This window comes from Lontra canadensis, unplaced genomic scaffold, assembly GCF_010015895.1.
Source record: "Lontra canadensis isolate GAN:19392208 unplaced genomic scaffold, GSC_riverotter_1.0 scaffold16, whole genome shotgun sequence".
In the NCBI taxonomy this organism is placed as follows: Eukaryota; Metazoa; Chordata; class Mammalia; order Carnivora; family Mustelidae; genus Lontra; species Lontra canadensis.
In genome coordinates, this window is record NW_022631010.1 from 21,657,081 (window position 1) to 21,681,526 (window position 24,446).

A 24,446-nucleotide genomic window follows, 5' to 3' on the forward strand; every position below is an offset into this window, starting at 1 on the left:
ACTTAATCTCTACTGGTCACCAAATAAAAATCAGAGGGATTAGGTACTAGCCCACTGGGAATACTCATGCCACTGTGCTATTTTACTTGGCTGTCATGGTAGTGTTTGTTTGAATCTAATTTGAGCCAAAATAATGAAAAAATTGAGTCCACATTTTAAAAAAAGTACCTGGCATTTCCTGAGAAATCAGATCTGGCCACACTGAACCCATACTCTACCCTGGCACCAACTGTACAGAGCTGAGTTCTGACCAGACTCTGGCCAGGGCATGGAGCCTTCGAGTTTGCCACAGTACCCTTGACACTGAAGACAAGGGTTAGCCTTTATTATGTTTTTACTGTTGCTTTCCCGTACTAGAGGAAAGTGTCTGCTTCCACTCATGTCTGTGTCAAAAGGGAGAGAACAGAAGTTCTACTGGGAGGGCTGTGTGTTGAAACAGAAACAGAGAGGAGAGGGAAGAAGGACGAGAGACAGAAGGAGAGGGAGAATATTTCTCTGACAAAGTGAAGAATAATTCTATAGTTTTCATAAGTAAATAGTAGTCTATTTCCCTCATTTTCTTTTCTGACTCACCCCTCTGTGCACTTGGATTTCAGCCCCTGGTATATTGCTTTTGTGCAGATTGTTTTTACCAAAAATGGCTATGTCAAATCTGATTCCATGTGCCCTTCCATGGCCTTGCCACTCCTGCATGAAGATGGAGTCTAGGTTCCCTCTCCTTGATCCTGGCCAGGCTTTGATGATGATCTCCATGAATAGAACAGGGCAGAAGAGATACTCCTCGATTTCCAAGACTAGGTTGGAAAAGAACATGGAGCTCTCTGTACTTGTTCCCTCAGGACACTTGCCCTCAGAACCCAGGCGCCATGTTGTGAGGAAGCCCAAGACGCACGGAGAGGCCACATGTGCTGCTCTGGTCAATCCCCCCCAAGATCCCAGTCCATGGCCAGCATCAATTGTTGGACATATAAGGACAGCTTGCTGTCATTTTTGAATACCTGACATGTTTTTTGAGGGGGGAAGAAGGAGTGAGATGGTTTATCTCCAGATGAATCCAACCCCCAGCCATCAAGTCACCTGCAACCTACAAGTCTTCCCAGCTGAGGTCTCTGACACCTTCCAGCTTGCCCTTATCTGAATTGCTGACCTACAGAATGTGTGAGCCTCATAAATGGTCTTTTTTTTTTTTTTTTTGCACCACTGAATTTTAGAATAATTCATTATATGGCATTAGATAACCAGAGTGATGTCTTTTAAGAGTTGTCTCTGAGTGGTCATTTCACCTGATTTTTGTGTTTTATTTTTCAATTAAAACCCGATTGTATCTAATGACCGAAAAAGGCATATCTATATCAGACATTGCTAGGTTTATTTTATTAAATTCACAAATGTATTTCTTGCTGTATCCGTGCTTCCCTTACTACCACCAAAATAAGCATGTCTCTGTAACATACCTCAGGTCCCGTGCCCTACAGGGGCTGATATTAGTCAACACGTGACAAACAGAGAGATTCCAAACAGCGGGAAGCAGAGATACACTGATAAAGTTCCTTGCAATCATTTCACTCTCAACGATGAAGAAGATTGCTATAAGGCCCTGAGTTGGATAAGGAGCAACTCCATCATCACAGAAGGTAAGGATGTTGGTTAACTGTGCATCTTTGCAGAATCTCTTTTTATTTTTATAATGAGTCTCATTCTTTATCTAGTTCCAGTATATAATTAGTGCCTAATTAATTCCAACCAAATCATTCATCTGTCATGCTTTGTTTTCCAGATTAATTTACAACTTGTTGTCATTTTTGGATACCCAGCATGTTTGCTGGGGGAAAGAAAAAGGCTTGAGATAGTTTAATTATCTATAATTATTTTATTACACAAAATGAATATCCGAAGAGCAAAGCATGGCTAAAATCATTAACTAATTAAAGAATAATTTAATAAGCAAACATGTTTAGCAATTATATGGAAAATATGTCTCCTTTTGTGAAGCCGAAAAGACCTCAGAAGAAAAAAAGAAAGGTCTGCATTGGAAGGGCTCTTTTCTTCCCTTCCTGATCCATTGTTCTCTTTCTTGGTGGTGTGTGCACAGTCCTTCCCACAAACGCACGTTTTCGAGTTGCATGCCACTTTTTGAATCGAAACGAGACAGTAAACAATTTCAACAAATGCCTCTGCCACTCAAAAGTGTTTTCTCAAGCATCTTCCTCTCTGTTGCTTGGATTAAATTGAAATTGGTTGACTAGCAAGACAACCAGAATGGGGCCTGGCTACCTCTTTGTCCTTAATTGAAACCTGGGAGTCAAGTTTTTGAAGGTGACCAAGTGCAGCCGCTTTGTTAGCCTACAGCTCGGGGAGCTTCGGCAACTCAGTTAGCTTCTACAGCTCCCCAGGCTGGGGTTCCGTATGGTCTGGGGAGGTGAAAAACACTAAGAGCCTGTCATCTGGGGATCCATATGTAAATTAAGTCTATTTATCTCTTTAATGTACTTATTTAGGTACTATTTAATTATGTTATTAATATAATTAACATTAAAATTAAATACATATTCTTCTGATTTTGGGTGGAAGACTTAGGGATTATTTGACTTTTTGTTAAGTTACTACATTTAGTCCATTAAAAATAAAAAAGGACGTATCACGTGACCATCAATGCACTGTTAGATTCAATTTGCTAATGTTTTATAGCCTATTTGATCTAAATTCGTAAGTGAGATTGGCTTATAATTTTCTCTTATAAGCTTTACATGTCTAGTTTGGGGAATTAAGGGTACGCTAGTCTCACCAAGGGTTTTTTGGAAGCTTTCTGTATTTTTCTAGTGTCTGAAATATGGAAATAGGGTCTAAACGTTGGACAGAAATAACTCATAAAACCAAGTGTGTCTGGAACCTGTGGGTAGAGGTGGGATATATAGATATATACCAGACTCAGATTTAAAACTTGTCAAAGTATGTTTCCTGTTTCCCTCAGAACTTGGATTATTTTCAGTTTTGCATCTGTATGTGTTTAAAACTGTTTCAATATTTTAGTCATCTTTTAATCACTGCCCTGCAACCTAAATAGACTTAAATAATTCTTAACTTGGGGACCAGCAAACTTTTACAGTAAAGGTTCAGGTAGCAAATATATTGGACTTTGCAGGTCATATGGTCTGTGTCCGATCCACTGAGTTCTGCCATTACAGCAAGAAAGACAATACATAAATAAATGGGCAAAGCTGTGTTTCAATAAAACTTTATCTACAAAAATCGTTGATGAGACATCATTTGCAGAACCTGCTTTTATGCATAGGATTTGTGACAAATCATTACCATTTCATCACGTGTAGGCCTCCAATTGTAACTTAAACTCCCCGAAAGCACAAAAGTCCATGCATGGTTCAGTACAAAATACACAGTGTGTTTTAGGACTATCGCCAATCCTGGCATAATGCAGTGTTTTAACTTCGAACAATTGCCTATATTTGATGTTAGGAAGAAGGAGCATTTTGACCCCAAAAAAAGGAGGGGGAAGGAGTCTTTGAAAGTGACAGTGCAGGTTATTGAGGTTGAATGTTTATGGCAGAGAATTTAGAAATCCCAGAGCAGCAAACACTGTGCCCTCTTCCAGTTTCCTTTTTTTATTTTTTTTCCCCATGATTTTGGTTGTCAGATGGGGGAAGAGCATCTGTGCTATTCTGATGACTTGACTACTTCTCAGAGGTGGTGTCACTCTGCTGTCTGCTTAAAGGAAAATAAATGCTTTTGGAAGATTTAAGAATGTCTCCCATCAGCCACTGCACAAAACCCCTCTGCGGGCCTGCTTTTGGCCACTGAACAGCCAAGATAAGGAGTGTGTAGAAATGAGCTTCTTGTCTTAAATATAAGCTATTTCCCCCAGGTCTAGTGCTAATGACATTCCCATTCCCAGGGCATCTCTCAAGGAGGTGCTCTTAACTCTCAGAAGCTGGGCCCAGAGCTCTGGGAGACATCGGGGAAACTCAGCCTTGCCAGATTCTTTCAAGTCTGCGTGGTGCTCCTTTTCAAATGATTTCTCCTGTAAGAAAAGTTAGAAAGAACACTGTTAACCTCTTGCCTGAAGGAAGCTCTTTCTCTTCGTAGCTTTTCCACAATTAGAGTCCTATTCAGACTTGAATTGAATTAGTCCCATTCCAGATCTTATCTTCCTCATATGGGTTGCTGTGTGGATTAAATGAAATAAATAAGCTATTTCATGCTCAACTCAGAACAGAGTGTCATACAGAGGATGAGTTCAATAATATAGACTGCCGTTGGCGTTACTGTTACTACTGCTATATGGATGGGGTTGTTGCTATGCCCCCAAGATCCCTCAGGGCTTAATCTCAGCCCCTGGTGATGGCACAGTCTAGGACACAGTATACACACACAAAAAAATGGGGATCCGTGTACACCAGGGGCCTGTCCAGTTGTAGAGAGGCACGGTGTCCATCATGAGAGTCCTGGAAACTGAAGTTTGGAGAAAGAGGATCGAGCCCAGCCTTAAAGAAGAGCAGGATAAGTAAACAGAGAGAGAGTGAATTGTATTGGACAGACCCTTGGAGAGCAGCTGGTGGAAGACCTCAGGGCCCGACCACACCCAATTTTAACTAGTTACTTTTTATTATTTTTTTAATATTTTATTTACTTATTTATCAGAGAGAGAGCAAATGAGAGAGAGTGCATGAGCAAGCACAAGCAGGGGGAGAACAGACAGAGGGAGAGACAGGCTCTGTGCTGAGCAGGGATCCAGATGCAGGACTCGATACCAGAACCCTGGGATCATGATCTGAGCGAGCTGAAGGCAGACACTTAACCAGCTGAGCCTCCCCGGTGTCCTTTAACTGGTTACTTCTTAGGGGTTGGGGAACTAGTGAAGAGGAATAACCAGTGCACAAAACAACACCTTAGGAAGGTGAACCTCCCGTCCGTGGCACCCCATCTAAGCAGGGAGAAAGAGATCCAGAAGGAACAGGTTGGGGAAGACCGTTTGGCCATGCAGGCAGGTGTGGTGGCCATGCAGGCGGGTGTGGGCTGCTGTGGACACTTCTAGCTTCTACTCCAGTCGGTTACGGGATGATGGTGTTTGAAGCTAGAAACTGGAAGCCTGGCACTTCATGAAAGCTGAGCAGGGCTGCGTGTCTGTACCATTGCCATCGCTCCACCTGCCAGCCCTGGCTCCCTCTTCCTGTCACCATAACACCACCAGGAAGAATGTGGACATCTTGCGTGATAGGTAGCCTTTGCTCTAGCAGTGCTAATTTCCCCCTTTCTCAATAGTTCATGGCCGGGCTGGCAGGAGAGAGCTGAGGACAGGGTCCTTCCTACAAAAGTCTGAGAAAAAAATCTCCTGTGTCTCTGTGGCTATGACTGGGTTACAAGTCCATCAGGGAATCACACATTGAATCCCGGGACACCCCCGACCTGACTTGGCTGAAGTAGCAGGACTTGAGGGGAGGGGCTTGTTTGTTGGGGATGGTAATGGGATTGTTCTAGAAGGACAGGTGGATGCTGGGTAGCAGAAGCCTTGAATGGTGAGTTGGAGGAAGTCAACTCTGGAATTTCTGCCCATTAAAACTGCAGATACAGTCCCAAAACATCACTACTGTCCACCTGCCCTCCTCCCTCCACCCGCATTCACTATTTTTTGCTGCCTGCCTCTGCTTCCAAAGGAGAAATGGTGGTTCTGTGATGGAATTCGCCCGGTCTGAAGGAAATAGTTTTCTGGGCTCTGGAGTCGGCTAGACTTATAGATGTAAATTATCCTAAACTATTAGAACTGCTCCGGTGTCCTGGAAAATAGCTGACATCACAGGCTCAAATGCTGCTTTCAACTGCAAACAAAACAGGGAGGTTTCCGACAGGGGTTTCAGATGGAACCCGGCAACCTAATGCATTACAACAGTTTATGGCATTAATTGAAACTAATTGAAATTCATCTGCTATTACCTCTGTACTTTCCATAAAAATGAAAAGTAAGATGAAAGTAAAGTAAAAAATTAATAAATAAATAAAACAGCCTTAATGGCCCGAAATGGATCAATTATTTTCATCGTTAGCTAAATATAGTTTACTGCCTTATTAAAAGCATGTTTGTTAGGAAAAGCATAACATTAAAATTCCAGTGCATGAATCACTGAGCAAAGCCTTTGTTATGTTATATCTAATACAATCTTCCCTTTTTATTTGGCAGAGCAAAATGAGACAGGTCAGGCTTGGGTCATGGAAATCTTATGCTTCGACTTATGAAAAATAAAAAGAACATTCTCTGGTCTATTTGTGGACATGATATTTTTTAAGTGGATGTTTATTTCATAATTTACTAATATTCTATGATGTCTATTTTAAATTCTTTCATTATCTAGTTATTTGCCTAAGTTAATTATACAGATTAAATGCCAATTAGAGTTTTTTGGTTTTGTTTTGTTTTGTTTTTAGAAGTGTGTTACACATATAACGGAGTGGTATGAGCACTCTGAAACCAGACTCAGCAAGTCTGAGTTCTGCTGAACCATCTACTTGCTGTGTGACCTAGAACTAGATCCTTAACCTTTCTGTCCTCAGTTTTCTGAAGAACATAGTAAAACATATCTTTTGGGCCTATTCTGAGGATGAATGAGGTCATACATAATCACTCTATGTCTCTTTTGAAGTGGAAAAGGGAAATATTCTTCATTAAATACAATGGACTATGTAAATACACATAGACATAATTAAAAATACATAAATTGTAAAATGTAACATACCGTTTTTGTTTTCACTAGCCTTAAACATATAATAACTAGGGAAAAAATGCATATCAGTATCGGCGTGCATAAATCCTGATTTGACTTCTTCTACAGACCATATACATACACTGAGGTGTGATTTCATGCCCAGTCTACTAAATCGGGAAATCTCTTCCTTTTCTTCATTTCACAACATGATTTTCTTCCTGAAGAATCCTTCATCTTTAGGGGCACCTGGGTGGCTCAGTGGGTTAAAGCCTCTGCCTTCAGTTCAGGTCATGATCCCAGAGTCCTGGGATCGAATCCCACATCGGGTTCTCTGCTCAGCAGGGAGCCTGCTTCCCTTCCTCTCTCTCCACCTGCCTCTCTGCCTACTTGTGATCTCTGTCTGTCAAATAAATAAATAAAATCTTTAAGAATCCTTCATCTTTAGAGTATTAAAATTAAAATTAAAGCACTTTAATTCAAAAGGATGAAATAACTTTTTTAGCATCTACTGAAAAAACTGTTAAAAAGGTTGTTCCATTACTCTTAGGGCAAATCGTGTCTTAAAAAATTAAAACCATATTTTATTTTTTGAACTAAACAGGAAGATCACCTTAAGCATTTCATTTCTATAAAGCCATGTTACTTTTTTTTTTTTTTTAAAGATTTGTATTTATTTATTTGATGGAGAGAGAGCAGGAGAACGCAGACAGGGGGAGTGGCGGAGGGAGAGGGAGAGACAGACCCCCTGCTGAGCATCCACCATCCACTGAAATATGGGGCTGGATCCAGGACCCTTGGATCTTGCCCTGAGCTGAAGGCGCATGCTTAACTGACTGAGCCAGCCAGGTGCCCTGCCATGCTACTTTTAAATATTGGTAAATTTGGGGGGCACCTGGGTGTCTCAGTTGGTTAAGTGTCCAACTCTTGATTTTGGCTTAGGTCATGACTTCAGGGTCGTGAGATCAAGCCCCAGCATTGAGCTCCACATTAGGCTCAGAACTCAGCAGGAAGTCTGCTTGAGATTCTCTCTCTCCCTCTGAAGCCCCACACCCGTGCTCTCACTCTCTCTCAAATAAATAAGTCTTTTAAAGAAATAAATATTAGTAAATTTTCTAGTTTCAGAAACTATTATTTATCTCCTCCAGGAATTAGGATGATGAAACTGGCCTCATTTCCCCTCTGATTAAGATAAATTGAAGAACCTCCAAAATCTAGGTGCATTATGGTAGTTGAAATACTAAAAGGTCATTGCCTTACTTTGGTGATCACAATCGAAGTTGCGAGTGTATTCATTTATAACTTCAAAGAGCACGTATCAAAAAGCAAGAAGATCACCTTTCCATTTCTGCCAGCATTTTAAGTGACAAGTCTTAGTGCTTTTTTGATCTGGGGTGAAGAGTTAATGGCTTGCAGAGGGTGATTTGAGACCTCACTTTCCTTCTCCCCAGCTGGGCTATCAATACCAAAACCCCCACTCTCCTCTGGCAGCCCCCTTGTTCGTTTCACCAGGAAGGTGGCCGCAGGTTATCTGCAAGGGAATGACTGCATGCTCCTCTTGCCAACCTTCATTTCTGGAGCTTTCGTAGGGTCCTCTTTGTGCTGTTTCCTGTTTCAGATCTGTAACCTTAGCAATGCATCCTTGATTCCCTAAAAGAAACAACAAAAATTGGACTTCCATGAAAACGGCATGGCTGTAGTCTATGAGCCTTTATTGAAAATTCACCCAGACTGTTCTAATCATCCCATCCCATTTGCCATTTCAGAGCAGGGCAGCCCGCCATGGTACCTCTGTCACCTATCAGATCAAGTGCAAAAACGGGTTATTTCATATCCTTAGATTAACTGAGCTGTGGGGAAGACAATGGCCAGATTTTTTTTAGCATAAAACTGATAGGCAGGGGTAATCCCCAGCTTTCCCACTCTATTTGCATCACTTATGCATAGAAAAGTCAGAAGAATGTATATGATATCCCAGTTACGTGAAGGAGGCCCCTGCAATGTGTTACCTCCTTTTAACCATTTGCAAAGGCTGCATGAGTTATAAAACACCTAAGTGGTAGAAATTCATCATTAAAGTAAATCTCTGGCTAACTGAAGTTGACATTAAAAAGCATCTCATACATGTATATATATCATCGGTCCCACATAACCTGGGGCTGCCTCACCCCTCTGTCCAGTTATCAGGATGTTTGGCACTAATGGAACCCCATTCACCCCATCTCATATATTCTGGGTGGGAAAAAGCTGTCAGACCCAGCATCTCCCACAGGAAAAGCCCTTTTCTCTGCTACTATCCATGGCTCAGTTCACCCATCCTCTCCCCTCCCCTGGCAACCACTGTGTTTCACCTACTTTAAAACTCTTTCTTCTTGCATACCCAACGATCGAAGGAAGTCTGTATCTCCAAGGCTTTCTCTGTTCTTCTGTCTCTCCGCCCCCTCTTTTTTCTCTCTCCATTTCCTTTTTCCTCATTTTGCCTCTTTGATTCAGCTAAAACTTGACCCAACTGTCACAACATGTTATACAAGGGTTAACTTTCCCATAAAACATTTTAATTTCCTTGGGTTTAAAGAGTGTACCAATATGGCAGAAGTGTTATTTTATACTGTTGTGTTGTAGGCACACACAATTTTGGTTATGTTTAAGATTATGTAGGATTTGGGGAGTCTTACTCGAAACCTAATAACCAGATCTAACATTGTGAAGGGAAACCTATTTCTGTCTTACAAGTCTCAGGTATACAGTTTATCCTGTGGTCGGATGAAGTAGTGCCAACTTTATAGGTGAATACCGAGTAGAAATATATAATGGGAAAATCTGGCCACAGGAAGGTTTTTCTTCAAAAAATATTTTAGAGAGCACAAAAGTAAGACCCAATTAACTTATGATCAACAGTATGATAAACCTCAAACATTCTTCCATGTGCCTAGTCAGGAAATGGTTTGTTATACCCATGGTAGGTGACGTACTATTCAAGGCTCCAGGGGTAACATGGAAGGCAGGGCCAACTTGAGGTCACCTCACAGGTAGTCTTAGGCATGTAGACTGTGGTGAGTACAAAGAAGGAAAGGGACAGGCTACCATGGGCCCCATGGGGCCTCACCCAGGTGGAGGCTGGACATCTGCCTAGATCAAGGCACAACCACAAGCTGTGGTAAGATCTTGACATGGAAGCTTCAAAAGCACTAGTTCTATCCCAACCATGCTAGAAAATTACTTCTATAAATATATTTTATCATATTTTTACACCTAGGTTGATATTTGTCCTGAAATAAATCAATAATCAACATCTTTTTCCACTAGGTTTATTCTGAGAGAGTCCCCAAAATATAAGACTTTTGCTTATCCTATGAATTATGTCCATGCTTCTATTTTTGCTGTTAGCTTGTCAAAAAATTATTTTCCAGGCATTTGAGGGAAGCCAATGTTATTGGTAACAGCTCTAAATATTATTTTTGTGTGTGTGTTTGAGTACAGGTGACACAAAATGTTACATTAATTTAAGGTGTACAACATAGAGATTCACAACTCTATAGCTTATGCTGTTGTTACCGATGAAGATGAAAGTAATAATGGATTGTGTACCAAATTGCCTGGCCTTGTGCCTGGTATATAGGAGTCACAAGATAAACGCGAATGGACTCTAAAAATTCTTTACCGAGTAAAAGTGAAAATGATGTAGAAAGAACTCACAACTGCACAAATATCATGGAAAGAATAATCCCCCCTGAGAGTGCAAACATTTAAATATTTTATTGTTCTAAGTAATCTCTATACCCACAATGTGGGGCTCAAACCCACAACCCTGAGAAAAAGAGTTGCATGCTCTACCGACTGAACCAGCCAAGCACCCCCCAGAGTGCAAACATTTAAAAGGCAAGAGATGGAAGTGGCAGAGCGGACTTCGTCCCATTGGGTCTTGTTATATTTGTGAAGAGATGGGATTTGACCAGTGACAGGTTCTTATTTATGTTGTACAAGATTATATTAAAATGAGATTCTATTCAATATGGGAAATGAGAGAAATATATGTAAACCATCTTATAAAAGATGTTTGGATGAAAACTTTTAGATGGCATCACATAAGCATCTATCCAATGGCCAGGATCACTGTGAGAGTTTGGACTACTGTTCAGCAAATCGCCACACCCTCCACCCTCCTACCTCGGGCAGAGTGTGCTTCTCCCTCCTTTGGCCATGTGCTTGGTCTTCTGACTTGCTTTGCTTGGTGGAATGTTAGTGCACCTTCTACTGAACAGAAAGGCTTGCAAAGTGAGCAGTTGCTCTTGCTGTCCTGTCCCCCTGCCTTTCTCCATAAATAGAATGGGCCTTAGGTATCTCTTGGTCCAAGGAGAATGAAACATGGTTCAGGCCCGATCCAATCACAGCGTGGAGTCTGATGAGTCATCATCAGCCAGTGTGCCCATGTGCCAGCTGACCTACAAGAGTAGGCTGGAGTCTTGGGGTGGTTTGTGATGCAGCATTATTGCAACTATTAGGATGACCAAAGTCTCCAAGGGAGGGGTGGATTTTGTTTCAAACTGAAGCCATTACACCTTCTTTCAAGATAGGCAAATAAATCTATTCTGAAGTTAGAATACCTATCGATACATTTAAAATTTTAAATTTTTTAAAATATTAAACATCTAATTTAAATATGAGAGATGTTATAAATTATGCTACCTTTCGAGGTGAAAAACAATGTCCTCTTCAGCTGCCTGCAATCTGGGGGCAACCCCTGAGAGATAGTCCTGGGCAACATTGCGTTTGCCCTGGTTTCCATAAGCCTCTCATGATAAAGCCCATCTCACAGTATGGTTACTAGAAACTAACATGAAAGAGACTGGAAAAATCTTCAACTCTGAATTGTGTGGGGGCCTAAATGCTTAAATTTGTTTCCCTGAAAATGAATGTTGTTTTGACATGCATATTTTAAAAGGGCAGAAGACCTCAAGCCTTTGACAGTTTCAGGTTCAAGTTTCGGCTTCCCTGGCAGGCTGATTCTTTGTTGTGCCAGACAGCTATGATGCATGTTTCACAGCAGGTGGAAGCCTCAGTAATTTAAGCAAAATGTTGACTCTTTCAGCCAAGGAAAATGCAGCCCACCAAGGAATGTTGCATTAGAGCCTCTGAATAGAGAGGGAATCATAGCCACAAAATTAGAGCCTCCTAGTGAAGGCAGGAAGAAAGGACCCACCCCCGGTTTTGGAGCCTTCTTGCCATTTCATATTTGAGCAACAGGAAGTATGGGAGAACTTTCTAGATGCTGTTACCCTCAAAGAAGCAATCTGAAAGTTATTCCAGTTCCTTTTTTCCCTAAGCAAATGAGACAAGCAAGCCATTACACCTTTCAGTTTTAGATGGAAATAGATTTTTGTGTCATTTATTCAACCAAATCTAAAAAATACACTTACCATTTATTTTGCCTTGTAGAATTTCTCTTAATACCATTTCATAAACAAGAGGGGAAAAAAAAGAGATTTTCAATGAATCTATCATTTTGTCGTAAAATTGTTACAAGGTGCCTGACTAGTGAGTCTACAGCGGTTCCCTTGTAAAAAGGTAAAAATGCCAATTCAGTGTCAAAAATAGCATATAATTGGCATGTAATACATTTCATTCATTTGGTAGTTTGATCTTAAAACTGATGAAATTAGTAGAATAACATTTGTAATTATTTCTGTAATATTTTTCAGAAAAGAACTAAGTAGTTTAGACTATTACCATCTAAATGCTCTTACACAGGGGAAATCTTTCAAGATTATGTTGTGATTTCATTCTTACCGACTGAAAGAATACCCTGCCGTCCCTTTTGCCAGGTCTTGACTCCTTAAATCTAAAAAGTCAGAATCTGAATCCTCATTAAATTATCCACTGAAAAGCAGAATGTTCTAGTCTTTAGATCTTAAAAAAGGGAAAGATTTCCATGAAATCAACCCAATTCAACACTCAATTAAAATACCTGTGCCATCATGTCTACGACTATGTGTGTGTGGTTTTTTTTTTACGTATCCTTTTCATCATTTACGCAGAACTTGCAAATACTGCAAACTTCAGTAATTTTTTTTTTCCTTAATAAGTGTAGCAACTAGGGAACAAAGACCAGATAAAAGGTTTTCTTCCAGATGGCTTCATTTAGCATAATTTCAACTTTCAAATTACAGGACCATAGATGAATGTCCTACTTCTGTGTTAAAAGTACTTGACTACTTTGTGGGATGTTTTGTGCCAATTCTTTACTAAATTATCTTGGTCACCGTTGCTAGGTTACACCGCTGGCTTCCCGCAGCTGAAAGGAGGAGAAGGTTATAGGGAACAATTCGGCATCATTAGCATTTGACTAAGAAGGTTGTTGGTTTTGTTGTTGTTGTTTCAACCGTATATCTTAGCATTTTCCCCCTTCTGTAGGGAATGTCATTGTCTATGGGAATACAATTGACACTTACACGACAGTGGAGACGCTCTTAAACATCGGTGTGAGGGGTTCCTATATCCACCTGGTGCAGCCCCCGTCCACTTCTACCATCACCTGCTTCAACAACTACTCAGTGGAGAGCGCGGTGCAGGACGCGCTCAGAGCCGCGGGGGTGACCATTTACTGCGACGCGCTCCTGGCTCAGTGGAACGACGGCCGGTACCCGGACCCCATTCACAGCGCCTGCTTCACCACGCCCACCAAGCCTTTCAGACTTCCGTGCTCCGTAAGTAGGTCTCGGTGGACTTCACTCGCCACGCGCGGAGAGCCGGCACCTGTCCCGGAGGTGGGGTCTGAGAGATGGCCCGCGGGGGATTTACAGCCACAGGTTTTGGCTTTTCTTCAGATGATCTCTTGCTGAGCGACAAGCCACCCCAAACTTAGCGGCATAAAGCACCAGTCATTTATTATGATTATCTCTCCGTGCTGGGGTTAGAGGGGACCCAGCTGGGCAGTTCTCACCTGAGGTCTCTAATGTGGCTGAAGTCAAATTGTGGGTGGAGCCTGGAGTCATGTTCATCCCCGTGTCTGGCTTCAGCTGAGATTTTGTCCAGAATGCTTCATCTTGGCCAGGTGGCTTGGTTCTAAGAGCAAGTGGGAGAGAGGAACTGTATCACCTGCCCATATCTAAGGGGAAGAGAATTAGACCCTGCCTCTTCATGGCAGGAGTGTCAAAGGTTTGAAGAGTGCTGACCTTGACCAAGGACTCACGGTGTCTCAGGCACCATGCTGCTTGCTTGCAGTATATTCTGTCTCCTAGTCAAAACAGCCCTGTAAAGGAAAGCATCCCCATTTTACAGATGAGAACACTCTGACCCCAAGTCAGTGGTATGTTGGGCTCCCAACCCAGTTCAGAAGCGCCCCAAATTCTATGCTGCTATTAACTTTGTAAGACTCCTGAAACAGCAATAGGGTTTTCTCCCGCATGAATAGAGACTTAGAAGATCTCTCTCTCTCTCTCTCTCTTATCTACCTATCATCTTTCCAGAGAAGAACTTTTCTCTCAGGTGTGTAATAGCCTGATTTACAACACATGTCCTCAGATTTGCCAGCCAGGAGGTTAGCAGAAGCCAGCAGAGGGGGAGAGAGGGATGGGGCCAGTCAATCTAATAGAGAAGCAGGAGACCCTTTACAAAAGGGCGGCTGAGTTCAGTGTGAGTATGGGGCTGGGCTGTTATCGGTTGTGGTAAAGAATGCTAGCCACATTTAGTGGGCAAACTGGTTGGGGGAAGTCCTTGGGGGCTCATAGCAATCCCTTACCTAAGTCACGTCTTCTGACTCAAGGCCCCACAGGTAAATGAAGGTGACCCTCATCCCCTGCCTGCCCCACAGTCTGTCTAGACGGGAGCTCAAAGCAGACCACCAGCACAAAAGAAATTTCTCTGAAATCCTTCATTCTATCCTGATTCTATCCTGATAATCTATGGAAACTTTGCATTCTGCTCCTTCGCACATGTTTTTATTCATTCATTCCACAAGTATTCACTGAACACCTGCTAGATCTTAGGCTCTTTCCTAATTGTGAGAGAGCAGTCTAGCTAGCTGTCTCCAGCAGCCCCTGTGGGTCTTTACTTCCCTATTTGGATCAAAATTGAAATCAGGGCAAAGACATTTTGCAGATAATCTCAGCTGCCTCAGATCTCACACACCTTCCTGCTGAAACTTCATCCTAAAGCAAACAGAGCCAGGGAAAGTCTCCCACTTGCCCCACCGGCTCTGCACTACAAGGAACGGCCTTAGCAGGTGACATTGCCCAGCCCTGGTTGCTCATTGATGTTCATCTGTGTTTGGCCAACGGTAGGTACCGGCAGGAGATTTCTACCCTCCTACTGTCAGCTTTGAGTAGCATCTCTGTCAGGGCATTAGGAAACTTTTGGGGGGGGATGTATACATTCACTGTCTTGACTGCGGTCACAGTGTTGTGGGTTGCCTTCTGTCCCCACCCCCCGAGAAAGATAGGGTCCTAATCCCCAGTACCTGTGAATGTGACCTCATTGGAAATAGGACCATTATAGATGTTCTCAACTAAAGAGGAGGTCATAGTGGATTGGAGACGGCCCTGAATCTCAGGACTGGTGCCCGTCTATGGAGAGAAAGGTTTGATTCAGAAGAGACCCTTGGGGAAAGAGGCCATATGATGAAGTGATGGCAGCTGCAAGTCTTGGAGCAGCAAGCACCACTGGCCACCCCTGGAAGCTAGGAAGACAAGCAAAGGGTCTTCCATAGAGCTTGAGGAGGGAGCATGTTCATGCCAACACCATGACTTCAGACATCTCATCTCCAGAACTGTGACAGAGTAGATTTCCATTATTTTAAGCCACCCAGTGTATGATACTCTATTGCAGCAGGACTGGTAAACTTAAACAGATGTTGTCACAAGCATATGCACCCGCTAAAGCTAAAATTTTTACAACCGGAATCATACATTATGTACTAGTTTGTATCCAGCTCCTGTCTCTCAGCATAATGGTATTGAGATCCATCAGTATTATTCCATGTAGCATCCGTTTGTTCCTTTTCATTGCTAAGTAGTATTCCATTGCATGTCTATATCACATTTGGTTTATTCATTCAGTTGCTATGCACATCCTTGTGCACATCTTTGTGTAGACATATTTTCACTTCTCTTAGCCATACATCCAAAGAATGGCTAGGTCATATGGTCAGTGAATGTTTGCCTTTTAAAGAAGCCACAATACTGTTTTCTAAAGTAACTGTATCATTTCATATTTCTATCAGCAATGTATGAGAGTTTCAGTAGTTCTATATTCTTGTTAGCACTTGCTATTATCCGTCTTTCTAATTTTAGCCATTCTAGTGGATATAATATGATGTATCATTGTGATTTTAATTTGTGATTTCCTGATGATTAGTGAGTTTGGGCATCTTCTCATGTGCTTATTGAGCATTGGTATATATCTCCCTTTGCACAGTATCTGAGCTATTACAAGTGGGTTTGTAAAATTTTGTTTTCCAACTGTTGCTACTACTATATGAGATACAGTAGATTTTGTATATAAATATTGTATCCTGAGACGTTTGCTAAATTCACTTATTACTTCTAGTAGTTGCTTTCTAGATCCATAAATATACTATCTGCAAGTAGGAAATGGAACTTCTTGCCTTTTTCCATATCTCAAAAGATAACTTTTAGACGGTCACCCCTTTATATGAGGTTATCTGTGTGGTTTTCTTTGGTGCCCTTTTATCTGACTAAGAAAGTAAACTTTCATTCTTAGTTTGCTCAGAAGATTTATCATGAATAGTTATTGAATTCTGTCAAATTTTTTTCATGTCTATTAAAAAAGATCATATTCTTTTCTCCTTAGTGATGTTGATAGGGTGAATTACATGGATTGAGTTTCAGAATGTTCAGCTAACCTTACATTTCTGTAATAAACCCTAGTCATTCGTGATGTATTATCCTTCTTTATATTGAATTTGTTTTGCTAATGTTTAAAGAGCTTTTGAAACTATTTTACAACTATATTCATGAGGGTTCTTCATCTTTTTTTCCCCTAGTTTTGTGTAATTTTCCTTGGTTAATTTTCTGGTTTTGTGTAATGTCCTTATAAGTTTTCATTATTTGGGCTATGCTGGCCTCATACAATAATTTAGGCAATGTTTCTTCCTCCTCTGTTTTCTGAAAAAAATTGTGTAAGACTGGTATTATTTCTTCCTCAAGTGTTTGATAGAATTAACCAGTGAAACCATCTGGGCCTGGAGTTTATGTTGTGGGAAGGTTTTTGATGAATTCAATTTCTTCATTAGCTCTAAGGCTACTCAGATTTTCTGCTTCTTCATATGTCAATTTTGGTATATTGTATTTTTCAAGAAATTTGTCCATTTCACTTAAATTGGTTAAGTATTGGCACTAAGTTGTTCATATACTCTTATATTATCTATTTAAAGTCTAAAATTTGTACCATAACCTGTGTTTCATTTCTCGTATTAGAGATTTGTGTTCAATCTCTCCCTGTCCAACTGATGAGAGAGAGAGAAGAGGGACACAGAACTGTCTGAAGTTTTCTGTCTAGCTAGATGTTTGCTGATTTTATTGACCTTCTTCAAAGAATCAGCTTTCGAGTCTATTAATTTCCTCTTGTCTGTCAGTTTTCTCTTTTCATTGATTTCTGCTTTTAACAATTATTTCCTTCTGCTTGCTTTGGATTTACTTTGCCCTTTTCCTAGTTCCTTAAGGTAGAACCTTAAGCCATTATTTCTATACACATTTAAAGCTAATTTCTTCTGTCTTAGCTGTATTCCACAAGTTTTAATATGTTGAGTATTCATTTTCATTTGGCTCAAAAAATATTTTCTAATCTCCCTATGATTTCTTCTGTGACCCTCAGATTATCCAAAAGTGTGTGATTCTTAGATGTCATATTTTTGTTGATTTTTAATTTAATATCATTGTGGTCAGAGACATATTCTGTATGATTTTAATCCTTTATGGTTTATTTAGACTTATTTTATGTCCAAGCATATGGACTAACCTTGCGAACATATAAAGAATATATAGTTTGCCATTGTTGGATATAGTGTGAATAACAATTTTTTTAAATTGAAATATGGTTGACACACAATGATGCTGTATTAGTTTCAGGTGTACAACATAGTGATTCCACATATAAAAGTAGCAATTAGTTCCGTGTGGTTGGCGGTGATGTTTGGATCTTCTTTGTCTTTACTGATATTTATGGTCTAGTTCTATCGATTGCCAAGAGAGATATTAAAACCTCTTACTACTGTTGTGGGATTTTTCTACTTCTCCCTTCTGTTAATTTTTGCTCTTTTTGAGGCTCTGTTATTAAGAACATGAACATTTCTAATTGTCATATCTGCCTCATTCACTGTGCTTTTTTTCATTATGAAATGTGCTCCTTTAACTCTGATAATATCCCTTATTTTTAAAAAATATTTTATTTTTTTTTATTTGACAGAGAGATTGAGACAGCAAGAGAGGGAACACAAGCAGAGGAAGCTGGAGAGGGAGAAACAGGCTTCCTGCCAAACAGGAAGCCCAATGCAGGGTGCAATCCCAGGACCCTGGGATCATGACCTGCGCTAAAGGCAGATGCTTAACTGAGCTACCGAGGCGCCCCAAATATCCCTTATTTTAAAGTTCACTTTATCTGCTATCTTTCTTATATTTACTGTTTGCATGGTTTATTTTTTTCCATCTATTTACTTACCATGTCCTTATATCTAAAGTGCCTCTCAAGATATCATAAAGTAGATTTTGTTAACATTTTTATTGCTGCCGTAACAAGTTTGACAAAGCAGCATCCATTTGTTAGCTCATAGCTCTGCAGGCTGGAAGTCACAGTGTAACTGGCTTCTCTGCTCAGGGATTCTCAAGGCTGAAATCAAGGTGTCCGCCAGGCTGCGCTCTATCTGGAGCTTGGATCTGTGGTTGAATTTGGCTTATTGCTGCTGAGGACGGGAGGTCCCTATTTCCTTGCTGCTCAGGCAAGGTCCACTCTCCATTCTGAAAGGCCGTCCACATTCCTTGCCACATGGCTTCTTCCACCTTCAAACCAGCAACAGAGAGTCTCTCTCTTGTCACATCCCTCTCACACTTCGGATCTTCTTCAGGAAAAGCCTAGTGTCTATTAAAGGGTTCACCTGATTAGGTCAGACCCACAGAGCATATCTTAAAGTCAGCTATGCCATAGAACACCCCCTAATCATGGAGATGATCATCTTATCACAGTCCCAGTTCATGCTCACACTCAGAGGGAGGGGTGGGAATCTTGGGGACCAGCTTAGAAATCTGCCTACCCCATGCTTTTCTATTCCTTCTGCATTTTAATTAAAGTGTTTATACCACAAATATTTAATGTAATTATTTATGTGGTTAGATTTAGGTCTGCCATTTTGGTATTGGTTTATTGTTTGTCTCCTTTGTTTTTTGTTATTCTATTCCCCTTTGCCTCCTTTTTAAAAATCAGAGTATTTTTTTAGTGCTTTATTTCAGTTGGCCTCTGGTATATATCTTATTTTATTTTTTAGCAGCTGCTTTATAGATTATAATATATATCAGTAATCTTTTACATCTAGTTAGAGTTAATATTGTACCATTTCAGGGGTGCCTGGGTGGCTCAGTCATTAACCATCTGTCTTCAGCTCAGGTCATGATCCTGAGGTCCTGGGATCGAGCTCTGTCCCTGGCCCTCTGCTCAATGGGAAGCCTGCTTCTCTCTCTCTCCTACTCCCCCTGTGTGTATTCCCTCTCTTGCTCCCCCCCCCCGTGTGTGTGTGTCTGTGTGTCAAGATAAATAAGTAAATAAAAATATTGTGCCATTTCACATAAAATATAAAAACCTTGCAACCGTACAGGTCCCTTCTCCCCACTTTCTGGACAGCTTTTTCTGTTACATTTGACATGTATCTACACACATTGAAAAACCAACAAAAGTATAATTTTGTTTTAAACAGTCATACATATTTTAAAGAATTTAAGAAGAAAAGCAGACTTTTATGCTTAACCAGGTATTTTCCAATTTTATTGTTCTGTCTTCATTTCTGAAGATCCAGATTTCCATCCAATATAATTTCCTTTTACCCTGAATGCCTTCTAGAGCACATACAATTGCAAGTCAGATGGCAATGGATTCTCTAGCTTTCCTCTTTCTGAAAATGTCTTTATTTTGCCTTTGTCCTTGAAAGATATTTCCACTGCATATAGAATCATGGCCTAAGAGGTGTTTTTTTTTCTTCCTTTCAGCATTTCGAAGATGTTTTTTCCATCATCTTCTGACATAGAAAATTTTGATTTAAGAAATCTCATCATTCAAACCATTGTTTCCCTGTATTTAATGTATCATTTCCCCCTGGATGCTTTCAGAATTTTCTCTTTATCTTCAGTTTCCAGCAGCTTGATGCTCTGAGGGTTCTGTGTTTATTTTGTCTCAAAGCAAGGTTTTTCTTGAATTTATCTTGTTTGGAGTTCATTCACTGAGTTTCTTGAATCCATGAACTTATAACTTTTGCTAAATTTCAGCAAGGTCTTGGCCATTATTTCTTGCTTAATTCTTCTTTCCTCTCCTCTAGAGTCCCCTTCTGGAACTCTAATAACATCTGTTAGACTTTTTCTTATTGTTGCATGACTCCTTAAGGCCCTATTCATTTGTTTTAATCTCTTTGTATCTTCTCTCTTTATTCTTCACATTGAGTCATTTCTATGGATGTAACTTCAAGTTCACTGACTCTTTCCTCTACAATCTTTATTCTTCTACTAGCATATAAAGTGACTATAGTCCATCCTCTTTCCACCAAAATGAGGAAAATTATCCTCCTTCTGGTCATTGTTCCAAGTGTCTACTGCCCTACACCATCTAGCTCCTTTTAAATGCTCATTGAAATCTTTGGGTAGTAGTTTTTGTACTTTGACCAGAATTTATAGTTATATCGGTTAGAGGATTAGTCTGAGAGGATTATATCATTATACCAGAAACAGAACTCTTGAGCTGGTATTTTGAACTCACGTCAATACCTTGCTTCCTTCTACCCAGTGGTAGTGCCTCCTGGGTGCTCCCCAGATGCTCCAGCCTCCAGCCAGCTGTCTCCTTTTTCTATACAGCATTCATTACAGTCTGAAATCCTTGTCAAGGTGGTGATTTAGTTGGTGTCCATCTCTCCAATTATATTATAAACTCCGTGTTTATCCTTTTCACCAAGATATTCTTGAGCCTAACATGGGAAGTTTGTGTAAATGCATAATGTATGAGGTTTATCAGATCACTGACTCCTGATCTGCTAACTAGGGAGTTTTGTTCTCCCTAATCAGAATTATAAATACAAGTACCCTTAAATATTCATTCAGAGCAACATCAGTGTGGCCAGATATTTCTACTTCATATTTTTATCCAGTGTTATAATGTTAAGTTGACATTAAAGGAGTGCATGAGTTGCATTGAGAGGTTTGTAACTTAGAACACATGTTCCCTCGAATTGTGTTAGATTTGCTTATTCAGTTTTTAGTCTGGTTCACAAACTCCTATGAAATTCCCAGTGTGACAAATTTGTGAATGCTTATACCAAAATAATATAATGCAATTGCAGTACCAATAATCTTTAAAATCTGGGTAAATAAGAGATAATATATTTAACATGCAACTTAATTAAAAGTGGGTTTAATTAGGAAAAAACTGGATAGGTAGAAGAATGTTTGTGGGGATGCTAAAGGGGGCTCCTGAGTATTTTCAGGGGCTCAAGAGGTTGATGGTAATCTTTTTCATGTATAATTTCAATTCAAATCAAATGGCTTTCCTATGACTAGGAGATCTATTTTTTTTTTTTAAAGATTTTATTTATTTATGAGAGAGAGAGAGAGAGCGAGCACAGGCAGACAGAATGGCAGGCAGAGGCAGAGGGAGAAGCAGGCTCCCTGCAGAGCAAGGAGCCCGATGTGGGACTCGATCCCAGGACGCTGGGATCATGACCTGAGCCGAAGGCAGCTGCTTAACCAACTGAGCCACCCAGGCGTCCCAGGAGATCTATTTTTATAATGATGGGAACAGAGTGGAAGAGAGAAAAAAGAGGAGTAGAGAGACGGAAAGATCCAGAGTCAGAGAAAAACTCAGAAAGATGTATTTTCCTGTGGTCACTGAGTAAGTGTTATAAAACAGGACAAGTTCTAAAGAGACTTGAGGAAGCTGCCTAGGATGTAACTGGGATAGGGTTAGGTAGCTGAAGGAATAGAAACAGGGAAAGGGCAATGGCCCTAGGAGCTCCCTGAGGGAGAACAAAGGACATCACAGAGATGATGGATCCGAGTCTGACATTGTCCAATAGAACCAGTAGAAATGGTCTATATCTGTGCTGTCCAGTGTGGCAGCCACGAACCACCTATAGATTTTGGGCACTTGAAAGAGGTACTACAATCGAGGATCGGGATTTTAAATTATGTGTAATTTTAATTAATTTGGATTTAAATGTATATAGTCACCCATGACTTGTGGCTACTGCAGGATCATTCATCTTTCATGCACCATTCATGGGCACAGAGAAAGGATATGGAAGAGAAGTATCTCTGGCCCAAGACAGACAATGTCTGTACGTAATAGGTGAGTGAGGTACATAAACAGGCGTGTGAAGGAAGCAGGGAGCATGATGTCTGTCAGTAAGGATGAGGACCCATGTCATATGTTCATTTTTTAGCAGACTTTTAATAAGGTGGCAAACTATATTTAGGTAAAGATAAAAATGACTAAACTATTTCAATGACAAGTGAAGACTTAAAAACATCTAACTTGGACTACCTTAATGACTTTCAGCATCACTATGGAAGAAGATATCCAGCTAAGCACAGGATAGCATTGAAATTTGGGCAGAAAATAGAGGGGGCATACAGGTCACTTCTAAGGAGTATGCAGGTGTGTTTTGGGCCCTTCTAAGGCACAGTGCCTTTCATAGGGTAGGCACACTATAAATATTTACTGCATGACTATCTCCATGCCAGGGCAAGGCAGGAGACCAGACCTGGTAGATACTGAGGCTGAATGAGGCTCTCGTCCCCTCAGGACCATTCTTCAAGGGTGGGCTTTCTGGGCTTAAAAAGGCAGGAATGAGGCACTCTGAAGACTCGAGACTGAATGAGGTGACCCCAGGAGGAAAACTAGAGAGACTTAAGTGTCAGACACAGGAAAAGGAAAATGGAAAGCTGAGATAGAGCTATTAAAAATGTAGGCAAATGAGGGGAAAGTAGTGTCTCTATAGATGTCAACTTCCTTATAGGGGAAAAAAATTACTTTTCTGAGATATACTCCATCATCGGGCATTCTTCTCTTCATGGATGTCTAAATTGAGTGGTTACAAAAAAGAGTGATATTAGGTATCTTAATTTGTTCTTCATACCAAAGACAGGCTCTTGCCCTCTTTCTCTCTGTCTCTCTCTGCATACACACACACACACACACACACACACACACACACACACACCCCATACCATTATGACATTTTAGTAGATTAAATGTTGTTGCTGGTTTGGTTTGGTTTTTTGTATGCCCCCAATAATAAGGGGCTCTGCAGACCATTCACACTCTTGACAGTGAATGAAGAGTGATAACTGAGTAAGTTTTTGCTTTGTAGATGTTCTTCAGCTTCTGTGAGAAGAATGTGGATTATGAAACATTTAAAGCACTCAATGATGCATGTCTTGTCTATGATGGCCGACTTGTGATTGATACCAACTTCCACACCAATGACATAGCCATCAGAGCTGCTGGCTCCCTCACCAAATTCTCCAATAAATATTACTCAAATGAGTGGACTCACAGCAACTTCAGTTCCAAAGAAATTGGCTTCCAGCTGGCAGCAGCTATGCTCACTCTGTTTGACCCAACCCTTGAACCTGTGACTGAGCCACCGGCTGATCTTGACCGACTCATCCCCATGTACAAGGGAGCCAAGATCCAAGGTGTGTAGTAGGCCACCTTCTTCCTTCTGATGAAGCCACCCATTGGATCTGGATCAGTGCTTAGGGCAGCCCTCCATGTTTCTCTTGGGCTTGGTGAGGAGATTCCTCTGTCTCAGTGGGTTTGCACAGAGACAGAGGAGGACTCAGTCTCATTTTTAAACACTTATTAATGACCTGGCATTTTATTGTGGTCCTTTGTATTTTGAGCATGTAGTATGGATCACACCATAACTGTGGTCCCCATTTTACAGATACATAAAGAGAGACTGGGAACAATCAGTAACTTGCCCAAAGGTTACTCACAACTGGTTAGTGGGGCAATGCCTGGACATCTTGCCGAATTTTTGTTCCCACTATAAGCTCAGAGATAAGGAGACCATTCCAAGCACCCCAGGCCTTGGCCTTTTTTCTATATGAATAAACCAAACAATTCACAACTGTAAAAGCAGTCCACTTCCATCCCCTAAGCCATATTGACCCCTAAGGAGATCATCATATGAGTAATACAGGATTTCTTCGTGTTTGGCTGATGAGAAATATCACTGAAAGTAGTGTCTTTGAATATTGTGGACCTTCCACCACAAAATGCTATTTATGAAACTGTAAGTTCATTTCCAGGAGGTTGATGGACCAACCTCAGAAGCCATCCATGGACCCCCTAGGGTATCCATTGACCCTAATCCAGTAAACAGAACATGAGATAAAGAGACACAAGCCATACATACTAGTCCTTGTCATTTTCTACCTAACTAAATGAATTCTGACAGACCCTCCTCTGTGTCTCACTTTGGATTGAGAACTTAGGAAAGGTGGTAGCTATGGGGGAAAAAAAGGG

The 24,446-nt window shown here is 40.7% G+C and overlaps 1 protein-coding gene across 4 annotated transcripts in view; it reads left to right on the forward strand.

Annotated features, from left to right (window-relative positions):
- The window catches only part of CFAP61 (cilia and flagella associated protein 61), a 275,799-nt gene that overhangs the window by 190,565 nt on the left and 60,788 nt on the right, over positions 1–24,446 (forward strand). For all 4 annotated transcript variants that reach the window (XM_032859286.1, XM_032859289.1, XM_032859287.1 and 1 more), the window contains exons 21-23: positions 1,460–1,634; positions 13,122–13,414; positions 23,284–23,611. In XM_032859286.1, the coding sequence (XP_032715177.1) occupies positions 1,460–1,634; positions 13,122–13,414; positions 23,284–23,611 (796 nt within the window). The remainder of the gene's footprint in view (positions 1–1,459; positions 1,635–13,121; positions 13,415–23,283; positions 23,612–24,446) is intronic.